Genomic DNA, 24,369 nt, shown 5'->3' with positions numbered 1-24,369 from the left:
CTATTGGGTATCCGAATAACATTAAGTTAGCTTGCTTAATTATATTTAAAGTGTTATTTACCATATATTGCTGGGCTTCCATTTTTCTGTCAAGGTCAGGAACCATCGCCTCAAGTTGATTTACTTTCTGCTCCAACAGGCCAAACTTTGTTTTGAATTCCTTTAACTCCTGGTGAATTAAACTTATTTCGGATTTAAGTTCCAGAATTTGTTCAGTTATGGATTTATGAGAAGCTTGTACAAGTTTTGACAGTTGTTCTATGCTGGTTGTTATCGGATTATCATCTCTCTCCCTCACTTCACCATAGATTTCCAACATAGACTCCTTTTCCTTTTCTCTCTCATTTTCATGTGTTATTTCCGTCCCTTCCTTCTCCTTGGATGATGTATGTTGTCTACGGAGCATTGTATCCACACAAGCTGCTTTAGACATCTTAACTGTACTTGTACTTCTAGTCAATGGCGGTCGTCCTCTCTTTGGCGGAGAATGTGACAATGGACCTGGGTTTTGTTCTATCCCAGCCATTATCAGCTTTATCCGTATAATTATTAATAAATATACCTGAATTAGCCACAAATTTAACGATAAAAGTTTCTTTTTTTCATACCAAAAAAGCTCCGACTTAATTTTCACCCTCATGGTTAAACGCCTGGAGCGCCCCCAAAAATTTGAATATATATTTTGGATATCTCAAAAGTAAACATTGTTGTTTTCTTAATCTTACTAGTTTTTTAAAAAATAAATAATTAATTAATTAACTTTTCAAAGTAATAATTGATAACTTTGTAAAGAAATGATATTGCATTTGTTTTTTCTAGCAAAAAGTTTATTTAAACATAAACACATTATCTGTTTGCTACTGATTTAAAGTATAATAAAAAAAATTTAATAGGAAAAAATCTGATTTTTATTGGTAAAGTGATAATACCAGATATATAAGTAGAGTTTATGTAAGCATTGATAAAAATATTCAATTATTAATTTGTTTTCTTTCAGCAATGAAAAGAAAGTAAGTCTTTAAAGTTATAATATGAGAAAAAATGCAATTTCTTTAAGAAAATAAACTGTACTATAAAAGTCATCAAGAATAACAAAACATATAAAAGATAATAATTCTCCAATAAAGCAAGAATAAAAATAGGAAATTTGTAAGTAAAGGCTGAAGTATAACCTGTTCAAAATAGAACCTCTCTGAATTTAATTTGATTTAAATGACAAGTTGTTGGCAAATTATGAAACTATTCATAAAATTATTGTTAAGAGATAACTATCTGATATTCTCATTCTAATGGCAAAATTTTCAAAAAGAGTTTTTTAAACATTTAAAAAATTTTATCCATGGATAATAAATAGAAGAAAAAAGAATATACATAAAATTCTAAACAGAAAAAATCTGTTTATAAGACCCAATAAAAGTTATCACTATCAGTCAAATTTAAAATTAGAATAAGTGCTTTAAACAATATAGTCATTGTTTTCTTAGAGATGTTTTAAATTGCAAAGATGTAAATAATGTTATATATATATATATGTTACGGTCAAGTGATTAATAGGTCATTATTCATAATGCCCGGCCATTATGAATAATGACTAAAATGGCCACGCAGCCTGATAAATATTAATTAATTTATTAAATTGACCAGACATTATGCATACATTTCCTTTGGACAATTTGATTTTAAAAAAGTTCACTTTTTTCATTACAAATTATTTATTTTTGTGAATTCTTTCAATTTCTGCTTTGGCAATTACTTTGCACATAGTATTCAACAAAATAATTTGTGAAAATTTCACTTACAAACTGGAATATTTTTTAAAAGTAAATGTTATTAACTGTATTAATACTTTTTGTTAACATTAATTATTAAAAAAATGATATAATTTTGTCATAAAAATCAACAGATGTTAGCAGTATTCATATTGATCAGTCAATATGATAAATCATGATAAAGAACATGAAATTTATTACAATGCCTGATGTATTTGTCATTTTTCATAATGACTGGGCCTTGTTTATAATGCCCAGTATAATGCCATATTAATCACTTAGTCTACAACATATATATATATACATACAACAGGAATAATATATTTACATGTATATAAAACATATATACAAGAAAGACATTGGCCGTACACGAAGTGTTTAGCTGGCAGAAAAGAGAGTAAGGGAAAGGGAAGGGGAAGAAGGAGGGAGAGGAGATAGACGGTAGAGAAAGGTAGGATCCCTTTGAACGATGTACTGTACATACGGCTACAGTACCCTCTATGTTTGATGTTGGTGTGCAGTTTTTATGCTGCAAGGCTGTAGTCCCCCAAAGGGTCTAAAAGAAAACCTGAGTGTAGTGAACACCAATAACTGAGTGCCGCAACGAATAGCAAATGTAGAAGTTAGTGCCAAGTGGCTGTTAGTAGGAAGACTTATATCTACTTAATACTAATAAAATCGAATGCAATTGCAAATCTTAATACTACTTAACAGCTAGACAGACAGCATGAAAAGGAAACGAACACAATGACAAACTAGATGAGATGAATGGACTGACAGAGACAAATGGGCAAGACCCCAATTATTTATTTATTATTTATTTATATTTTTTTAATATTAACTTACTAACTAAACTAACCTACCATAACCTACGACAAACCTAACCAGAGGACTAAAGCTAACAAACCCTAATCTATCATATCCTAATTGGAAACCAAGCTAAGAGTCTCTAATCTAACTTACAATTAGGACTAACTGAATTTAGACTGAAAAAGAAGACAGAAAAATGAATTAAAATACAAAGTTAAAAGGCAGCTAAATGCTTATATCTACCAAAGTTAAAAGGCAGCTAAATGCTGACAGTTGAAACAAAGCAAGGAAAAGCTAATTGCCATCCGTGCCCCTGGAGTGAGTGCTCTCAAGAGCCCCACTAAGCAATATAAATGTGAGTAGATGATGGAACATTGTACTGTACATGTGTGAATGGGTTGGTGTGGATTGCAAGGCCAGTTGTACCCTTCAAGAATAGCAGCTCTCATTAAACTATCTGTAATGTGATTGTACCTATTGCAGCAAAAAACTAAATGAAGTGGTGTTTGGTCCTCCTGAATACCACAATTGCATTATGGATTGTCCCCAAGATTAAATCTATGCAAATATTGCTTAAAGTTGCCATGTCCTGTAAGTAGCTGAGTGAGGGTATAACTAGGGTAAAGTGGCAAAGAATCACAGTAGTGTCAACCTTGGGGATTAAAGTGTAGGTGTGCCTACCAGTGGTGTCATGGTCCCAGCTGTCTTGCCAGAGAATGAAGATTTGCTTCTTGACGTGATTGTTGATGTATGAGGTAGGAATGTAATTGAAAGTACTAGTGACTGAAGACTTTGCAGCTTGTTTGGCAAGACGGTCAGCAGTCTTGTTGCCGAGAACCCCCTGCATGACCCGGGACCTGTTGGAAATCTATTCTAATGTTGTTGTCTAAGTGTCTGAGAATACGGTGTATGAGATGGACGAGTTTTAAGCAGCTATCAGACTTTGCAATCCTGTTATATTCATGAAATTTTTATTATAATGTAATCTCAGTCAGAGTATGACAAAATAATGTTTCAAGTACAAACACCTGATACTAAAGTTCAATATTGCAAAATCAAATAGATATCTAAACATAAGTCAGAGTGTATTTGAAAATATTTTACAAGTACTTGAAACACTGAAAAGTATAGATTTGATATACATAAAAAGTACAAAGTAATTTTAAAATTAATCTATTTTTTAATAATTACAAAATTAAAACATTTTGATTTTCTAAAAACTTTTCTGATAATTATGTATTTTTATTATGTGATTATTTTAAAAAATTGAAATGGTGTAAAAAGAATACTTTTAACTTTCATTTTTTATTAGTAACTAGGAAAAGATGACATAATTTAATATCATCAGAACTGTTCTGAAATATAAATCATATGCATATGTAGTATATGTGCAGAAAGAAAAAATAAATTTGAAGATTTTATAAAAAAAAAAAAACAATACTACCAGCAATAATTTTATTTTACAGTAATACTGTTTTCTTAAGATAAGTTTTTGAACAAATTGACAAACTTTTGTGATCAAATAAAGTTCATTGAGTTATTTAAGATAGTCCTTTTTAAAATATAAATTATTTTTATACTTCTCAATTTTCAAACTTGACCACATAAATTTGGCTATATTATACTTTTTGAGTTTTAACCAATTTGTGTATTTTTCCATGATTTATTAACTACATAATGTGAATCATATCAAAGACAAGTTTTTGAGAAAGAATTTTACTATAATTATAATTTTGTTACTTTTATTTATAAAATTAAGAATAAAATAAAAACAAATGAGAAAGAATGCAATGTAAATCAGGTATCTCTTGTATAACACGGCAGTTACATTCCGAAAAAGTGCTGTTATGCGAATCCGTGATATATGAAACAAAGGACTAATGCAAAACATGGAGTTGGGTTTCAAAAGTTAGCAAAAGTATGCTATTCTTTTTCATTACCGAGTGAAATATGTTTATTAAAGCAATCAATAGTTTATTTCCAATCAATAATTAACTAACAACCACACTTAAAAGTACTTTATTACATGTTAATCTTAATTTTAGTTAAACAAGTGAGTTTTCTTTTTACAAAGTATCATCATCATCTGCACTTTTTTTGTTGGTCTTGATCACAAATATCAGCAATGTCTTCATTTTTTCATTTTTATCATAATTTTTTATGGATGACAAAATAAAAATATGTTATTAATTAAAAATTTGTTCTAGCAGGTCATGTTTGTTCAGTTGAGTACAGAACAATTTTTTTTCCAGAATTTGTGTTTGAATACCAAATTGTTCAAGTTGTGAAAAGCTTGAGTACTGAGATACAGCTATTATAAGTATTTTATTTGTCATTTTTATGAATGATTACTTATATATGGTTAAAAAGAGTTTAATAACACTTACCTAAAGATGTTTAAATAAATTTTAGTAAATACAAAGATTAATCTATAAAAACAAAAACACAGTGACAGCCTTAAAGGCTAGAGTCTGAAAGCAACCATGACAACACCCAGTTGATAGGAAAGCCAGGAAAAGGAATAAACAAGTTGCATTATCAGTTTTCATTAAAGTAAACTGATGAAAGGCACAAAACAAATTGAAAATTTCAATATTCTAAAATCTGTGGACAATTTTGAGATGACATGCTTGCTTACTTGAATAAAAAATTATTGAATAATGGAGTTTTCACTTAAAAATTGTGAAATTTTGTACAGAGGATTTAAAAAAAACAATGTTAGAGTGAAACTGGAAGTGGTGTTGTACAGAGGATATCCCCAATATTTGAACTGTGTTAGAGCAAAACCATGTTGTAGAAATGCCATGTTGTACAAGGGATACCTGAATAAGTAGACACAATAATAGATGACAAATCAAACAGATATTTAAAGGAGCATAAATACCAATATTTCATAACATTACAACATTGAAATACTTTGATATGTTTTAAGTATTTCGGAATATTTAAAGCACTTAATACGTGAAACATTGTACAGTATTTTACATAATTTTTAGTATTTGAAAATAAAAATAATTTGAATATCCTAGCAAAAGTATTTCAAATAAAAAACAAAATATTCCTCAAGTATTTGAAATATTGTCCAGCTTTATAATCATTGTAATATATTTTGTATTGTCATTACACTTATTGTTATTTAAACTTTAATAAAGTTATATTACAGGAGTGGCCAATTTTAATATTCACTTTGTAACATTCTATTAGAACAAAATTCTGATTAATACAACCTGTCCTTTGTTTAATGTGATTTTTGTTTAACTGATTAATACAAGTTTTAATCAATGTGAAAGTTATATAGCAGATAGAACTGATTCCCTGAGCAGAATGTTCTAAAGTCAGAAACAGTTTATATAGATAAAAAAGAAACAAATGATTAAATATGTTGAAAAAAAAATATGTGAACAAAGAAATCTGGCTTTTTCATAGTCGTAATTATTGATTGTGCCACTCTGATAAATGTATTTTGGATCAGAAAATTGTTAACTCTCCATTTAAAAACATTGTGATGTGTTTATGATCATTCTATGTTGTTTGATTTATTTTAAAAATAGTTAATTAACAATACTGAAAATATTTTATACACGACATTTGTTTTTTTAAACATGATAAATAAAATATTAAATTTAAAATTAAATGAATCAGTATCTAAAATATTTTTATTTAGCATAACAGAAAATTTAATATTAATATCCTGAGACAAAAAGTAAAAAATTATATTTAAAATGTAATAAAAAGAAAATGTTTATTTACATTACAAAATATATTTGTATTTTATAATAAAGTAAATTTATTCTTCATTAAAAACATGAATAAATATCTAATATAAAAAATTTTTGATAAAACAAACACTAAGAAAATTTAAACATTTTAAAAAAATTTAAAAAATATCTTTCAAAATGAAGTTCTAAACTTTTGCTGCAACAAAATCGATGGATCAAAGATTTCAAAATTGATATTTTATCTGATTATAATATTTATCGAAAAGAGATCAATCATATATAATAATTTTTCATATTTATTTGCTACTGTTAACAATTACACTATAAATTGAAAATGAATAATTAAACAAAATTCTCATAGAACTTATAAATTTTTTATGATTAATGTTACAAAACATATAAAAATCTCACACCTATATAATTAGTTAAAATGGACTGCAAAAATATAATACAGGAAAAAGTTTATAAATATTAAATAGGCATTTCACATTAATTATAAGAGAGTTAATATCCTTATGTTTTTAGAATAATCAGAAAATTAGTTCATCAATCATCATTAATGTTAGATACAGTATCTAGTGCACAAGTAATTTCATTATTGTAAATATGTATATTTTTATTAATGCTTTTCTAAAAACAAAATTTCCAAGAAAATTTAGAATTTTATCAATTTTTATCTATATTAAAAATATGGACTATAAAATATAATATATAATAAATAAATAAATAAATAAATAAATATAACATATATAAATCATGTACATTATTTCTATCTGCTGTCAATAACTAAAGCCCATTTTTATTGCTATTTAAGCAAATTTTATAAAACAAATTAAGTCATGAAATAAATAAATAAAATCTTAAAAAATTCTTTTATTTGATATTTTACTTAACTGAAATTTTTAATATGCTTTTCAGAGAAATTTTAACAACAGTAGTAAATCTCAAGTTCTAGAAAAATGTATATATATGTGTTGTATGTAATTTTTTATGAAATAAAACTAGAATATGATAACTTATAAGCTTTATAAATTACTAGCAGGTAGGCCTGGCGTTGCTCAGGCAAAAGTAATGATAGCGAAGATTAAGATTATTACGTTATAGTCAACCTTACCCGTTTTCACAGAATGCAAGAATTGGGTCCTCCTGTTTCCAGACTAATTAGAGAATTTTTAGATGGGTCTAAAAATATGTTCGATTTCCTGCAAAAACGAAAAAACTGCATCTGCGTCTTGCACGTCGCTTTCTCTTAACACTTCCATCGTTGATGGAAGTGTTAAGCCTTAATCCTGTCCCTCTCCCCCGTGGGGAGGAATTTCGAAAAATCTCTTCTTAGTGTGCATTCTCATGACGTACCCTAACTGTGTACCAAATTTCAACTTTCAACTCCTAACTGTTTAGGCTCTGCACTGATTATTATTATTATTATCAACTCGTCTCGATTATATATATAGATTTAAATTTTTACAAATTTTATTTTCTAAATAAAAATGCTTAAGAGTGAAATTAAATAGAATATTAAATTGCAAAAGATTTCATTTTTACTTTTTCATGAAATGTGACTTACACCAATATTTTATTTATTTTTCTTTAATATGTAGATCAGTCCTATCCAACCCAAATCATTGCACAAGCCACATTGACACTTCATAATTCATTTGTGTACCCTATATACCATTCCTTGTTAAAAATTATTCACATTGGCAACTCTAACATGCTGCAATGCAATTAATTATATTTTATTCATATATGTGGTTATCATGTGTTCAAATCTAAACTGTTTATTGAAAGTGTCAATGATGATGTATAGTACCTATTTTAATAATGTGTAACAAGCATTATGTTTCAAGATATTTAACTGAACATAGCGCAAGTAAGAATTGAAGAATTGTCAGCAGGTCACGAAAAAGGGTCAGTAGACTCCGTGCGGCCCAGGGAACACAGGTTGGTCAAGCCTGATATACATCATTTACAGACAGATAGTAAACTGATATCAGCTATTCAAAAACAAAAAAAAAAAAAATAATAAAATAGACTAAGAATAGTATAATACAAAATACACAATTCTAATTAATCACATAGGATCTCATTGAAAACACATACTGTAATATCTTTGACAGCAACAATAAAAAGGTTACCAATTCTTTTTATTAAAATAAAAGACAATAATAATAATAATAATTAGAGATAAGATTTTGTAGCCACTAAAAACCATAGAAGTAGCAGTAAAAATTTCAAAAGTAGCAAAACATAGCAAATTCAAAAAAATCTATATTGTTCACACATATTAGAAAGCACTGAATAATGAAGTAAACCTCTATAATTCCTTTACTGTTTTAACTTTTATTTATTGTATGTTTAATATAATAAATAGTATCATATAGAGTGCTTCAAAAAACATTAACACTTATACAGAGAAGGCAACAGTTACAGCAGCAGAGGTAATAGGGCTGTAATAGGGGGAGCACCCCAGTCAGTTGTGAGTTCTTGCACACAGTGGACAACAATACAGAGATTAACCTGCCATATTATATCCATACAATATGAATAACATTTTTTGAAGCACTCTGCATAATATGACATATAATATTATAATTTACTGTATGCTACCGTTTTAATTTGTGTTAAAGTTACTATTATGGAGAGAGAGAGAGAGAGAGAGAGAGAGAGAATATCATTATATACATCTACACATTTTTTCAGTAAATCTATTACATTTTTCATTCACAATATCATATTACATAATGAAAATGATATTCTCAAGATTACCTATTGTTAGAGGTGCAATTAAATACAGCAATGATATTTGAATCTATATTTAATCATACATCTTCATATAGTACTGCATTATACTGTAGTGCAATTTTGTATCCAATATTTTTTCTAATAAATTTTATGTTCAGGAGATTTTGAGACAATCATTTTTGAATTGTTTTGATCAGCCAATTTGTTCAATGAGTTCAAATTTTTAATATCAATAAGAAAACTATAATGTGAATTTTTAAAGGCCTGATCACTGTTATAAGCATTTTGATATTAAAGTTCTTGGATATCTTACTTATATTAAATAATAGTAATATTAATACATTATTAATTTCACAGCACAATAGTTGCCAAGAAGTGCCCATTTATTTTAAAATTTTTTCTAGTGCTTAAAATTCTTTATATTAAAAAAAGTATAAAAGATCTTTTTTCTTCATGCTTTAAAATTCTCTATATCTAGGTATATATTATAAAGTAAATATTACATAAAGATGATATGGTAGCTGTCCACCATAGATCAAAATAAAAACCAAACATTCAGTGAGGTCACTGCTGTCAGATATAACAGTGCAATTATAAGCAAATTACTGAATAGTTTATTTATTCCTGCAGGTTCAGAGGTTGTTTTTCTCACTATATATTGTTGTTATGAGTCTGCAAGAATAGCAAGTAACAACTGTATTTTGCATATTCAATACAATTCTATATTATTTTGCTTTTAAGAAACTTGTCCATTCATATGTTATAGCCATATTCTTGGATGAATTTGTGAAGGTGCACATAAAGAAGTGGGAGTGTGTCTCTGGTCTTTATTTCCTCTGTAGAAACTATACATAGATCCAACTTTGCACTAAGAAAATTAGTAAAATTAGTGCCATTAATTAGTAAAGTGCATGAATTCTTTTTGTTGCAAAAGTACAGTACATTAGAAAACAAATTTTTATATTCCAAAAGAAAAATTCAGCAAAATATATTTAAAAGATCAATAGTAGTAATAAAATAGAAAAACCAAAAACTGCAAAAAGTTGAACAATATGGTTCATTAGAAAGGTTCTAGAGTTGTGTGTGCTTAAAATATAATATCAGGAGTGATATCTCTGATTAGAAAAAAGTAGCAATTGCTACCAAATTCGATCTCTAATAATAATATTAGCAAACATTAAAAATATTAATAATACAAATAAAAGATAATGTAAGAAGAATATATAATGTTTCATAAAATGTTATAGTAAAAAAATATATTTTTATTTTATTACCAGTAAATTTAATAACCAGATAATTTATGCCTCTAAAATTACTTTCTTATAATTATTCAATTTTTGTTATTATGAATACAAAAGATGGTTGCAAAAGTATTTTAAAAACAATTTAAATAGTATAATTGTACCAGTACTATTTTGTAGTTTTTAGTGCTTTGATTCTCTTCTTGACATAGATTATTTTCTGATAATTTTGGTCATTCTGAAGTTTTATTAATATTTTATAAATTAAATTATAAGTGCAACGGTATAAATAAAATACCATATTTTCTATAATAACTGCCCATATATATAAACATCCCACAGCCCAATGATTCCCACATAAGTATCCTTGTAATAATCCCTCATATGAGTTGTATTGTGAGGTAAACTCATTAGTATATTAGTGGTATTTGATAGTATCAAATAAATGACTATTAAAACAATATTTTCCAATATCAAAGTCATAAAAATGAATAATGGCTAATACCAATATCAATGTTCAATATTACTAATATTGTAATTATGAAAAATTTACAAAGTTAATTAAGGTAAATCAAGTACATTATTAAAGTTATTTTTTATATATTTGTCAAGATATTCTAATTTAACTAGTTTTACTTTAGTTTTATTAATTTTACATCTCTTTTGGAATCATGCTTTTTTTTTTCTTTGTACAGTACATCATCAATATTTTTTTTTACTTCAGCAACCAAAAATTAAAAAAAATCCAGTGGGTGATTGTTATAGGAAATATAGCATGAAGATTTAAGCAAGTTGTTAACTTATAAAAAATACTGGGTGGTCATAATTAAATGTTTCCTATTCAGAGCACTCTATAACTAACAAACTGATTCACATCAAAATTTGTATACAGACTATGAAAAGAATGAAGAAAAGGATTTAAAAAAAAAATTCAAAAACTGGAGTGCTTTACAGGAAAATACACAAAACATAACAGTAAATATTGAAAACTGATCTAAAAGTGACATTTTAATCTGTTATTTAAAACATTACAATAAAGTCAGTGAAAATGACATGGATCTGAATCTGCGTAATTTCTGGTTGTAGAGGCATTTAAAGAATATATTTTATCAAGGAAATCTAACTTTGGCGGACTTAAAGGATCATAATGAAAACCATCATTGGAGAGCAGTTACAGTCAGTTGTTCAGACAATGAACACATTGCTCCTCGCCTTCAAATTTTACACTTGAATAATGGGGCATATATTAAGCAACATTCCTTAAATCAGTAAACAGCCTCTGCAGAAGACATGCCCCTTGTGGAATGAATAAATGCATTGTCATTTTGTTTTTGTTGTTTGTTTTATGTATTTTTCTATAAAGTACCCCTGATGGAATTTTTAGAAGTAATTTTTTTTTTCTTGCAAAATTATTTCCTGCATCCTTTGTATACAAAATTTAGTGTGAATCTGCTTTGGTTAAGGTTACAGAGTGCTCTGAATAGGGAAACTTTAATTATGATCACCCTGTGTAAGTATAGTACATTTCAAAAACCTTGGCCAAGTTGCTGTGGTTTACAGTAGCAAGGATTACATATCTTTGTAATAAACCATATTATAGCCCAGTTTAAAATCTAGTAATATTGTTTGTTTGTTACATATTAAATAAATTTAACCAGACCTTAAGCATACTTTAGGTCACCAGCACTCTCTCAACTTTACCAAAATGGGCTCTGGAGTATTTAAAGTGCAGCCTCCAGCCAAGATTCATGAAATGACCTATATACAGTCAAAACATTTTAAATACTAATTACAACTTCCCAACCGTGTCATTCGAAACTTGAATTGAGCCCAAATTTTGCATCTCATAGGACCTAAAATGACTTTTTTAAGATTCAGATTTTTCTGGTAATATACTTGATGTCCCTTTTCAAATGTACTATTTCATTTCTGTAAGAAGTCTGCTTGTACTCAACTATTTCATGTCAGTTAATGAGACCAAAGTATCTTTATTGTATAGATGTAATAAAAATAAATCTATTATCAAATCTAAAAAAATTAAAATTAAACTACAGTTCATACTATGAAGTTGAAAAACTTATGAGTATGATTAAAATATCAAAAATCTAATTTTAATTTATATATTGCTTTATAAAATATGCAGTTATTTACTTAGGTTTCTTAAAAATTATGAATTTAACTTACCCAAGAAGGAAATCGATGAAGTGGTGGAGTTGGTGGTTTTCCTTCTAAGTCATCACCATTTTCTCGAGAAGGAAAATTTGGAAGCTCTTGACTTGGTGTGTATATTTCAGCATAATCATGAATTTCATTATCAGCACACACAATTTTTTTCTTTTCACTGGAAGAATGTTGATCAACTTTGCTTTTTTTCTGACTAGATATTTTACATTCCACATTATCATAATTGTCACTAGAAGAAGACGAAGCACCATGTTTAGATCCATTCATTTCTGAATTTGACACCATTGGCTGTGATTGTACCTGAGAAACAACTGGAGAACTAGAGCAGTTATTTGCCTTTGGTTTGGCTGGAACTCGTGAGCGCGGTGGGGGTACAGGTTTTCTCTTACCATCAGAATGTGGAGATGTGCCATCCGAACTATCTCCGTTAGTTGGGGGATCCGAGATAGAAACAAGAGCATTAGGTGTTAATGGGCTTCTCGGAGTCAAGCATGCCGGCGTATCCACATCAACCGAACCAGAATCAACTCTAGAATCGTGTCGTACATCAGCTTCAGAATCACACTGTTCTTCTGATGCCGTAGAACTCAATATAGATGCATTACCATCATTATACTTTTTCCTTTCCAATTTCACACGAGGCGGAGCAGAACGAGTATGAGATTTTTTCTTTGAGTAATCAACAGCTGCATAAAGAGGATCCGAATCCGAATCTGCATTACAATGTCCTTCACGAAGAATTGCTTCCCTAAGCGTTGTGCCTTCTTCTCCAAGAGAATGTTCACGTCTAATCCGTCGAATGCTTGTTGGAGATATTCTTTCAGGTATTTCTGGTGGTAAACTATCATCAGATTCACCTCTATCTTCAAAACTTCCTCTTGAAGAATCCTGGTTTTAGTTTTATAAATTATAAGATGTAAAATATATTGAAAATTTTATATATTTTTATACAAGCAATGTTTGAATTTAAATATTAAGTATTTAGTGTAAAAACAATAAATTTGATAATTCATAATATTATATTAATGAATATAATATTATGAAGATTGATATATAAAGATTTACAATTTTTATAATACAATTAAAGAACACTAAAATCGAATAGTAGTGCAGAAAGAGATACACAAAGTTAAAATAATCCTTTTCTTAAAAAGTATAAATTAAGCTGATGTTTTTAATTTAAATCATTTTAAAAAGTAGATAAAAATTCTTAGTGTCAAGAAAAACTTCATTGAACATTTACAATTAATCCGTTCCATAACTCCAAAAACACGCTTATGATAGCATTTTTACTAGAATTTAACACAAATTTAACAAGACGTTTACTAGCCTTGCTTGAATAAATCATTAAAAAAACGAAAAATATCCACACGCAATACACAGCGGCAAAATACGTCTATTAATTTTACAGGGTTGAATGGAAAGTTTTTATTTTTAACAGCTGTCATTACTTAACATAGATGTGTGATTTAATAATAAGTGATGAAATTTAACACATTACTGCTAGTGTGAGACTGTATTGTTTAAAAGCTTCTTTTTAAACTTTTTACTTTACGTTTTTAGTAAAATCAATACTCGTATTACGAATATTATATATATATATATATATACGAATGTAACTATATTCGTAATATGTTCGGGGTAGATACACTAAACTTCGAACATGTCAAATGTGGTTTTAAAAAGTTCTGTTCTGGGAAATTTTGAACTCAAGGGCGCCCAAAAGCTGTCGATGAAAAAAAAACTGCGGGAAGAAATTGTTAACAAATCTTAATAGCGAGATTGAGGCCGAAGTTTTAAACGCGAAAACGTGTACGTCGCGTTTAAAACTTCAGCACCGCTTTCCTATAAGCCTAGAAGTTTGACAATAGCGTTTGAAATGTCGAGCATGATTCCACTGACTTTCCAAACACCATTGTCAAACTTCTAGGCTTACAGGAAAGCGGCGCTGAACGACCGACGTATACGTTTTCGCGTTTAAAACTTCGGCCTCAACCTCGCTATTATGTCACAGACATGTGACACAATAGTGTCAACTTGCAATAGGTAACTTTAAAGTTTCATTTTAGTTTTAAATTAGCCACTCATTTTTATCATAGGAAATTTTTATGGATGACAAAATTAAAGTAAAAATATTTGTTATTAACCGAAAATTTGTTCTAGCAGGTCGTGTTTGTTCAGTCGGGTACCGAGCGATTTTTTCCCGAACATGCGTTCGAATTCCGAATTGTTCGAGTTCGGAGTAGTTCGAATACCGCTGTAATTAATAACCACAGTCATTAAATATTAGATATTTTCAATATTAGATCTAAAGTTTTTTAAGCTGACATATCTTAAGTTTACAATGTAAATTTGTATATTTTTAATTTAAAAATGTTATAAAAATATTACTTAATTATATCTGCATACTGTATACTGTACATATATATATAATTTCATATATGCATGTATAAAATAATACAGTACTTTAAAACATTTTCGTATTTAATACAAAAGAAAAAAACCATCACTATACCTCTGTGCTTGCTCGATCTCTTGGCTTTGAACGTGAACTCAGCTGAGAAAGTTGAGTCAAACGGTTCTTCAACAATTCAAGCTGTTCATTACATTTCTGATTTTGTTGCCTGAGATGCTGATTCTGTTCTTCAAGCTTAAAACAAAATGTTTAATGAATTATTACAAATGAATGGAAGTACTTTTAAAGAATAAAAGAATTTAATATTTCTAAAAAAGACATCATTATTATCCTTAAAGCCAATTAAAATAGGACAGAGACCAAGGGAGTCATTTAAGCACATTGCAACAAAGGAAATTTTCCCACACCAAATGATTAAAAAATTTTAAAAACTATTAAGTAATGATTTGACTCAAAAATATTTAAACAGTTAACAACAGAAAAATATTAAATTCAAATTTTCTCTCTCTCTCTCTCTCTTTTTTTTTAACTGATAGTATTTCATATTATTGTGGATGAATTTACTTTTATATAATAATTTTTTTTAAATCAGTTTAAAACCTTATATTTATTGATTAATAATACTTGAATGAGTTGCAAGGAAATAATAATATATTAATGCAATTATTTTTAATGTGAAATAAAAAATAATTGTATTTATCTCTATATAATTCATATATATATCGTTAATTAATAAGCAATAAACTAATTATACATAAAACTTGAATGGCATCTAATTTTTAATCTTTATGAAATTTGAATTTTAATACTTGTAGATAAGATTTTCATTAAAACTATAAAAAAAAATATTTTAATAAATGTTTTTATTAAAAGAATATATAATGCAATGAAAATGAAGTTACAAAAGACTGGGCTGACAAAAAAAAACTATTTTATGAATTTAAATTAAGCATTTAAATTAATTTTTAAAATTTAATCAAAACAATTTCATTTTTACCTCCTTTAACTTATTTGTCACCCATTCTTTGATTTTAGCAGCCTTAGCTTCAACTTGTCTTGCATCCTGAATCCTTAATTTTTTCTGTTTAAACAAAATTTATCATTTTCTATTAAATAAAACTAAATTTAAATCTATTTAATATAATTCTAGATATATTTAAATAGTAAAATATAATAAACAATGTCAGTAAGAAATATTTTTTTTTTCATATTAAATCATTTTGATTTAAATATAAAATAAATTTGAAGATTAATTGATTGGTCTTCATTAAACATTAAGCTAAAACTGTATTGATTCAAATATTATTTAATTATAATACAACAGTTTTTTACAATTATCTGCTATTGTTAGACAAACACTAACTAGACACAACAATCAGAAGAGGTCAGTCCTGTGGGGAAACTAAATTGGTTTCTCAACAGTCACCTCACATCTTGCTGATTCATTCTTCTGTCACTGGAAAGCTGAAGAAAGTCAACAAGTCTATTACAAAAAATTTTTTTCTGTCAATAACATTAAGCACAAGAGAAAAGATCCAAACTGAACATTATGTATGCCAATCCTGCAGACTACTACTCTTATATGGAGTCATTTGCATGCAGGAATTGTTTGCAACTGTCAATTATTCCATCTCTACAATTCATGAGTCTGGTGAATTTATGAGAGATATGTGCAAAGAACAAGATAATTTATACCTCAGACTTATACTTATCATTTCCTTAAACAGTTTTTTTCCTCTCGACAGTTCTCAATACAATTAAACATTATTATTATTACTAATTACATTAATTCATAAATTAATGATTATAAAATTTAATAAAAAAATATTTTTATGTTTTTGCATATAAAATACTTTCAATTAATAAATACTTTATCAGAAATAAAACATTTTTAACAATTTTATATTTAAATACAATATAAATAAAGGTAGAAGTAAATGTAATAGAAAAACATGATTTTGGATCTGTTTATTTTATCTTTTCTCTATATCCCAAACTCAATTTCTTTAGTCAAAGAAAATGCCCAAGTTGAACATATAGAGTGTATTGATCACCAACAAAAGTTTTTACAACCCACAAGAGAACAAAGAAATTTCGTGCAGTATGGGAAGTTTGTGCTGGATCTTTATAAAATGTGAACGATCTCGAGAGATATTCTCCACACTAATGTTATTTGAAAACACTCACCTGTTCTTCCACTTGTTGCTCTAATGTATTGATGGCATCATCTTTTTCAGAATGTAGATTTGTCAGTTTTTCTATATTAGAACCAACATTGCAAGAATCTCCATGTTGGCTAGCATTCCAAGTTGCTTCAGCCAACCTCTTCTCCATCAGCTGTGCCTGGAAAGATCAATTTTTGTGTGTAAATAAAAATATTCTTTTATTTAAATTATCTCGTTATTTATAAACTCTTTGTTTATAAGAATGATAGAGGATTTAATTTGCAAAAAGAAAAGGAAGTTAATAAAGATTTATACTACAGCTTATCGTAATTTTCAAAATATATTCAGCCCGATAATAGCATCGTTGAGAAATTTTTCAATGGAAGAAAGATGGTCTGAAAAAAATGAATAAATAAAGTGAAACTGGATTGTAAGACAATCAATGTATGTGGAAAAGACCTGAGGTCAGAAAACGACCGCCCTAACGATCATGCTGCATTGTTATTAATGAAAAACATTCGCACCAATATATGACACCGCTTTCCATTTCGCTAAGAGGAAAGTTAGTTCAATGCTAATTATTCAGTGAACCATTAGCGATATCGGTCGACATCTTAACAAAATATGAATTAAGCATAGTAATATGGCTGCTGAAATTCTGTTTTCTTCTCCAATTAACGACTTAGCAATCAACCATTTTCCCCCTTTCGTTTTTTTTTAGAGCAATATCCTCTACGTTGCAAAGGAAAAAGCCGTGAGCGAATTGTTGTTAATCGAAACAAGAATAGCGATTTAGAAATTTAGCAACGATTTCTTCAAAGGGTATATTAAATATTTGATAAGTTAAACATTAATTTCATGAATCCATCTTTAAAATGTTAATATTAATAATATTCAGATGGGCGGGAAATGAATAAATACTACCCAGTTGTGATTCAAAATCAATATATTAAATAAATCACAGGAAAAAGCTTAAAGATTTTTGTATCGCTTTTATTAATAAAGCATTAAATATTGAAGATATTTAGTGTCTGCTTAGTTCATAATAAAGCATTATCAAATGCTTCTTTCCTGTTCCATTTTTAGAAAGGTTTCATTTAATCTTGAAAAGAAGGTCAGAATGAAAAACGAGCTATCAATTGGAAAGTTCACACCTGTCCCAGAAAGAAAGAAAAAAACAATATAAAAATATTAAGCTAGGTGTTAAATTCCTTACTAAAAGGATTCGGAAACTTGTTCAAAAGTTTTCCGCTTCATTTCGGCATTAATTTGGCAAAGTCGTTTATTTTTAAGAGGGACATTAAGCCACTCAAAAACTATTAAGCATCACTTTTTCTTCTACATAAAATGACCAGCAAAACTGAAGCACCAAACTACCAAACTTTTTCGTAGAAACTGAATTCTTAAAATCGAATTACGCATTAGCATTGTCTTTAAAGGTTGATTTTTACAGTCTGGAAGTCAGAGTTAAAAGTTTTTTTTTACCTGCCTGTTCTAACCTAACAACGTTTTACGACCATACTAAATTGTACGCTTGTAAAAGTGAAAGAGCTCGGCTCTCCAGTCTTTAAAATCTCGTATAAATTTACTGCAAAAATACTTAAAGATTAATTAATATATAAAAATGTAAAAGCCGTCATACTAAATTATTTGTCGGCTCGCATCTACAGCATGTTAGGTTGTTTATAAGTCAGCTATCTCGGTAGTTAAAATGACCATCCTAGTAACTCTGATTAGACGGTCGTGTTTTGACAAAGCTGCATAAAATTTACACAATTTATTCACCTCATCTTTCAAGTCGGCAGACAGTAAAAGGTTAATTTACTAAGCTACATATAAAATGTGCATAAAATATTAGGGATTAAAATAGAAATTTTTCACAAAACTGTTTATACTTTATTCATCGAAAAATTTCTTATGGCTGGAGAAAATTATTTTTACATCTAAACTTTTGACTAAGTTTTACACCGACTTTTAATATCTTATTTGCCGGAAAGATAAAGAAAATATAATCATTCTTCTGTAAGAAAAACGAGAAAGGAATACGACGTATATCTGTCGTTTTCCTACTTGTTTACGGCAAAATATAATGCGTAAAATAAGACAAAGAAATTTGTTTTTACATGTTCCCAGGAGCAATCCGGGTTGTGCCTGTAAAATAACAACTCTAACAGCTCGATTTGGATTTCACAAAGTTAAAAGGTTCCTATTTTCGTTACATAGTCCTACACACACAGACACACACATTATATATAAAGGCTATGTATTTACTAGCGTGGTTTTAGTACTAAAACTAAGAAAGAAATTTGAAGATCTGGAAAAATTACATTTTAGGCCTGAACATTGTACACCTCGCATATTTCCCCCCCCCTCTTCAGTTACTTCACTTCTTGCTTTATTTATATAAAAAAAAAAGTGAAATTCAATTTCCTTCGTAAAATATAACGGATCAGGAATTCTAAAGCCATGAATGATCTCAGTTCAAAGATCGTATGCTCGTGTTATCTCGTAGAATGAATTTCACAAAAAGACGTAAAAATACGGATTTTTTATTTGCCTTTTAACTTCGATCCTTTACTCTCTAATTTCCTCATCTGCATTGCTAATTTGATCCGTCATTATGGGTATCCATTTAGCAATATACATTGAGAACAGATACTGTAAGTATTGATATCTGATGAAGAATTCGATCTGTCCCATTATAATCCACAATTTTCATTTTCCATAAACTATTCGGTGTATGCATGCTATTCGGTCTATTCGGTGTATGTATGCATGCTATATATATATATATATATATATATATATATTTAGAGATTTATACCTTTTGTCGAATAAACTAGATAATGCATATCATATTATTGGATCACTTAGATCTTTCGCAGGTTATTCGTATGTGCACATATTATATTTATACTAATGAACAAAGGAAAAGAGCTGGCGATAAATATTTCATAAAATCTCTTTACTTTTTCCCAGTATTGAACTATATGCTGCATTGCTTGAATGTTACAAACTAAAGGTAAAATAAAGTGAAGAGAAAAAAAAGACATGGAAAATAGATGAATCGGCAAGTTAGAAGAAAATCTTTTATCTGAAAATTCCTCAATTAACGTCTCAAAAAGAAAACAGTTCCGTCTGAATATAGGCTAACTGTAATGTAAAAAGTAAAGACAAATTTATGTAACAGGAAATAAATCTTTCATGACATTTTTCAGCAGGTCCTCCCGAATTATTTATAAAAAAAAAAAGAAAAGCTTCTCAATTCTAAATTACCTCGAGCTTACAGTACTATTACCGTAAAAGTTTTACAGCAGTTACCTTGTTTAAACTGATCTCTCATTAGATTTTAATGATTTTTTGATGCGGAGTTCTTTCTCATCTCCTAAGATTTAATGTCCAAAGTTTTCCTGATCATTTGTCAAGGCTTAAGGAGATAGATAGAACAATTCGTTTATATCAACGCCTAGCTACTAGTATCAATGCTATGAATTCAGATCTGACAGCTAATAAGAAAAATATATATTCTTTTAAAAAAGATGAATATATTTAAAATTATGATGCTAATCCTCGATTAACTGCAATTTTTAACGTATCTCTACGTAGAGATTTTCACAAATCTCGAACTTTTAACCACTCTTTTAAGAATGTTGCTACTAATGTTCTCACTGATTTGATTTATCTTCGCTAATGTATCCGAGAGAGCGAAACAATGAGAAACAACAGACCCTTCTCACATTTGAAAAGTTAGAGTCTACACTCTAGCAACACGTTGATAAATTTTTTAAAGATTTGAATAATTGTTGTAAAGGCAGTACATAAATTGAAACAACTACAAAAAGTTTAATATTCTTGTTAAGGAACCGGTGTTGTTGGCATTTCTTTGCGCGTATCAAAAATCAATTTAAGGACTCAACATAATTACATACAAAACTTACACGTGTAAAGATAGACGGTGTAAGTAAATGAAAGAAATACGAAGCGTTATTAAACAAATAAATACATTCAAGAAACACTGTTAACCTACTTTACTTTTGAACTCATTAAGCATAGGCTGCAGTAACTTAAACACTGCAAGATGGATATTGTTTAATTAGTTTAGTGTTCGGGAAGAGTGTTTTTTAATGCACTAATATAAGCAAAAAAACAATAGCATCAGCAGCAAAATTATATTAGGTAATAGTATAATATATAATCGATTCGACTCCGAAAACGTATCCGGACTGACGTTTATCAGTATCAAAGCATGGGTGGAAAAAGCGTCGCAAATTGGCTTTACGGCCGGACGAGCAGAATCACGCACAACCCATTACGTATCGGTACCGATACCATAAATAAAGTTGGTTTATCGAAAGGGTATGAACTGGCCATCTCCCTTAGCATAAGCGGGGCGTGGTAGGTGGGAGGGATGAGAAGAAAAGGAAAAAAAAAACCGCTTTCGTCATGCGCCATGAACGAAATAGCTCCTTAACACGTCATAAAGCACGACTTGCATTAAAAGCAGCAGTTAAAACGCAATCATAACGTATGTTTAGATTGATGTTTTACGATTCAACGGAGAAGGGGAAGGCGCTATAAAGCTGTAGTAGTGGAAGGCATGTGATGTGTAGCTATTATAAATCAACTCGACCGCTGGAGTGGACATGCCGGCTTATTTTACAGGTTAGTAATTGACTCGCTCAAATCCGCCCACTCCTCTTACGGAATTTAACGCAGTTACCTGGTTTGTTTGAATTCTCCTAATCCGTCTCCGACGAGAATTAAAGAAACAGATACAGACAGAGATGTGTGATAAGGATTTCCAATTTATCTTTACTTTTCTCATGTGTGTATTTATATATTTCTTTGAAATATATATATATATATATATATATACATTGTACGTATACAGTACATATACAAACGAAAAGAGAAAATCGAATATTTCAGGAGTTTTAAAAATATGTACCATGAACTTACTAAGGGAAAAAAGGACCAGGCTTACACCGATCGTAACTGTCCTTTTTGTAGAGTGCTAGAAGCTAAAGAAGATTTTCCTTCGGAGCAACAACAAGCTAAACGTATTTTACTTCTGTTACGGCATCATTTTCTAGAAGGAAAAAATACGTTTAGGATTTCGGAAGCATCGAATAAAAAGAGAAAGTGAGTAGTAGATTGCAGGGTATCCATCATTGATGAAATCCTTGTTTCAAAAAGAATTGTCAATCAAGAAAAGGGAAAAGATAAAATAAAATAAAATTGTTTTGTGTCGACCGCAAATTGTTCTAGCGGGTTTAATTTCGTTTCGAGTTTTGTACAATGCCAATAAAGTCACTTCACGATGTAATTGCATGGCCGGAAAAACAATATTGCGAGTTTTTACAGTAGAAAATATTTATTTCTACACACAAAAATGACTAAAAATGTAATCTTTTAAATTGCGCAAGTAGTTAAGAGATCGTAAGTAAAATATCTAATGACATAATTCTTACTTGTCTACAATATCGACGAAAACGTATCATTCAAACGGACGAATCTATTCTGTTCGGGGATCGAGAAATTAAGACACTACTCTACTTTAGGTTTGCTGTATTAGATGCGAGACAGAAAGTAAAGCGAGGGGTGTGTACGGATTATACAACGTTAACAAATTTCCTTGCTCCGGAGTGGGAAATATTACATACACCTAAGTTTATGGCGTAATAAAGCCCGTGATTTCACTGTCAAAACGACTGATTTATGCCATACACTCCTCACTGCATGCAGGTGTACATTTACTCCAATCACGGGGGTAATGGGTCATAAAGTCCTCCTCCCACCACCACCCCCCTTTGTTGGCCTAGAACTCCGACTGAGAGGAAAGGTGGAGAGAAGTGGATGCTTCCTAATCGTATTCTAATTTTCTTATTATTTTTTTCCCTCTGTTCGAAAAAACAAAAGAATGAAGTTCGAGATAACGCAGACAACTGAATTTTATAAAAACGGGAAAATATGAATGCGTGATGAATATCATCTTGATTATTTCGGCATTAATTATCTAAAGATGCAGATGCCAATGCTACACGACATAAATTACTATCACCGAATGTACTGTGCGGTAGGAAAAAAAAAAGTAATCTATTTAATTGAGATTCTTGAGAAAAACTATCGACTTTTTTTTCTATCGAGAACCGCGAAGACGTCCATTAAAAAACTTGTAAATAAGAGTAAATCTACTCGATGCAAATTTTGATATTACACAAGTTCGATGTAAAATATCGACGTTGTAGAATATAAAGCGGAATTTGCAAAAGAACGTTTGGAAAATCGACTTAAAGGGAAGGGAAAAAGAAGAAGAACGAAGAAAAGAGGAAAAGAAAGCGCAATTTAATAAATCTGAATGTAAAAGGACTGTAAGAGAATAATGAAAAAAAAAGAAAGAGGAAGACAATTCGTAAATTTTATCGAGTTAAAATACTTTTTTATGAAATAGAAAGGATGACGATCCGGTTTCAAAACGGATTTAAGTTGGAGGTTTTCCAGATGGCCAACAATAAAGCTATTTGAAAGCTGTTAATCAACCTTATGACGGTATACATCAAGCTCCAGCGATTTTAGCCATTTTATTCGGCCATTCGATTGAGAGAATAACGATTTCTCTTCTCTCGACTTCTTAATCCCTCGAGTTTGAAACGCGTTTGAATCTTTGCTTATCAATTTTCAAACAAGGATGCGAAATGTTCTAGTTGTCAATCGAGACAACCAGAAATACTGCATATATACATGTATATAGGCTATATTTATTCACATAATTTAAACTTGGAAATTGCATCCTACATTTAACTAAACTTCTAGTTCCATAACTATTAACGAAAATTAACCTGAATGGTAATTTATATTAAAATACGATAAAACCCCGAGTAATTTCCTGCTGGAACTTAATCGCTTTAAAACTCGATTAAATTATCTACAAGATTTCTCTCGAGAAAGCGCACAAATGAATGAATTATCACAGGATGAATTAAATTCTTAGTTAGGAAACATTTAATCCGAATACTAAATTATAATATCGAATTATAATGAGAACTTATATTGAAGGAATCTTTAAAAGAGATTAATGAAAGAAAAGTTAGTTATTTTAGATTTTATAACTCGGGAAGAAAAGAATATTTTCTTGAGAAATCAGGCATTTAAAGCTTATGCTTTCATCTTTTTTTCCTTCGATTAAATGGCTGTTTCTGGCTTATCTTTTCCGTTTCTGACTGCTCCTTTAATCCCACCATAAGTGTTCTTGTTCTAAACGAATATGTATCAGAGATACCGGAAATTTTCAGAACGAGTTCTTATCCATCTCCCGCTGGG

At 29.2% G+C, this 24,369-nt stretch overlaps 1 protein-coding gene across 5 annotated transcripts in view; it reads right to left on the bottom strand.

Moving 5' to 3' along the window:
• LOC136989618 (uncharacterized protein CG43867-like) overlaps window positions 1-24,369 on the bottom strand; it is a 209,499-nt gene that overhangs the window by 113,351 nt on the left and 71,779 nt on the right. For all 5 annotated transcript variants that reach the window (XM_067287836.1, XM_067287838.1, XM_067287837.1 and 2 more), the window contains 4 exons: window positions 17,072-17,227; window positions 15,882-15,965; window positions 14,984-15,118; window positions 12,469-13,356 (listed from right to left, as the gene is read on the bottom strand). In XM_067287836.1, coding sequence (XP_067143937.1) covers window positions 12,469-13,356; window positions 14,984-15,118; window positions 15,882-15,965; window positions 17,072-17,227 — 1,263 coding nt within the window. The remainder of the gene's footprint in view (window positions 1-12,468; window positions 13,357-14,983; window positions 15,119-15,881; window positions 15,966-17,071; window positions 17,228-24,369) is intronic.

Source organism: Centruroides vittatus, unplaced genomic scaffold (assembly GCF_030686945.1).
Source record: "Centruroides vittatus isolate TY-2023 unplaced genomic scaffold, ASM3068694v2 scaffold_712, whole genome shotgun sequence".
Taxonomy (NCBI): Eukaryota; Metazoa; Arthropoda; class Arachnida; order Scorpiones; family Buthidae; genus Centruroides; species Centruroides vittatus.
Note: the sequence above shows the minus strand (reverse complement) of the source record. Positions and strands in the feature narration are given on the sequence as shown.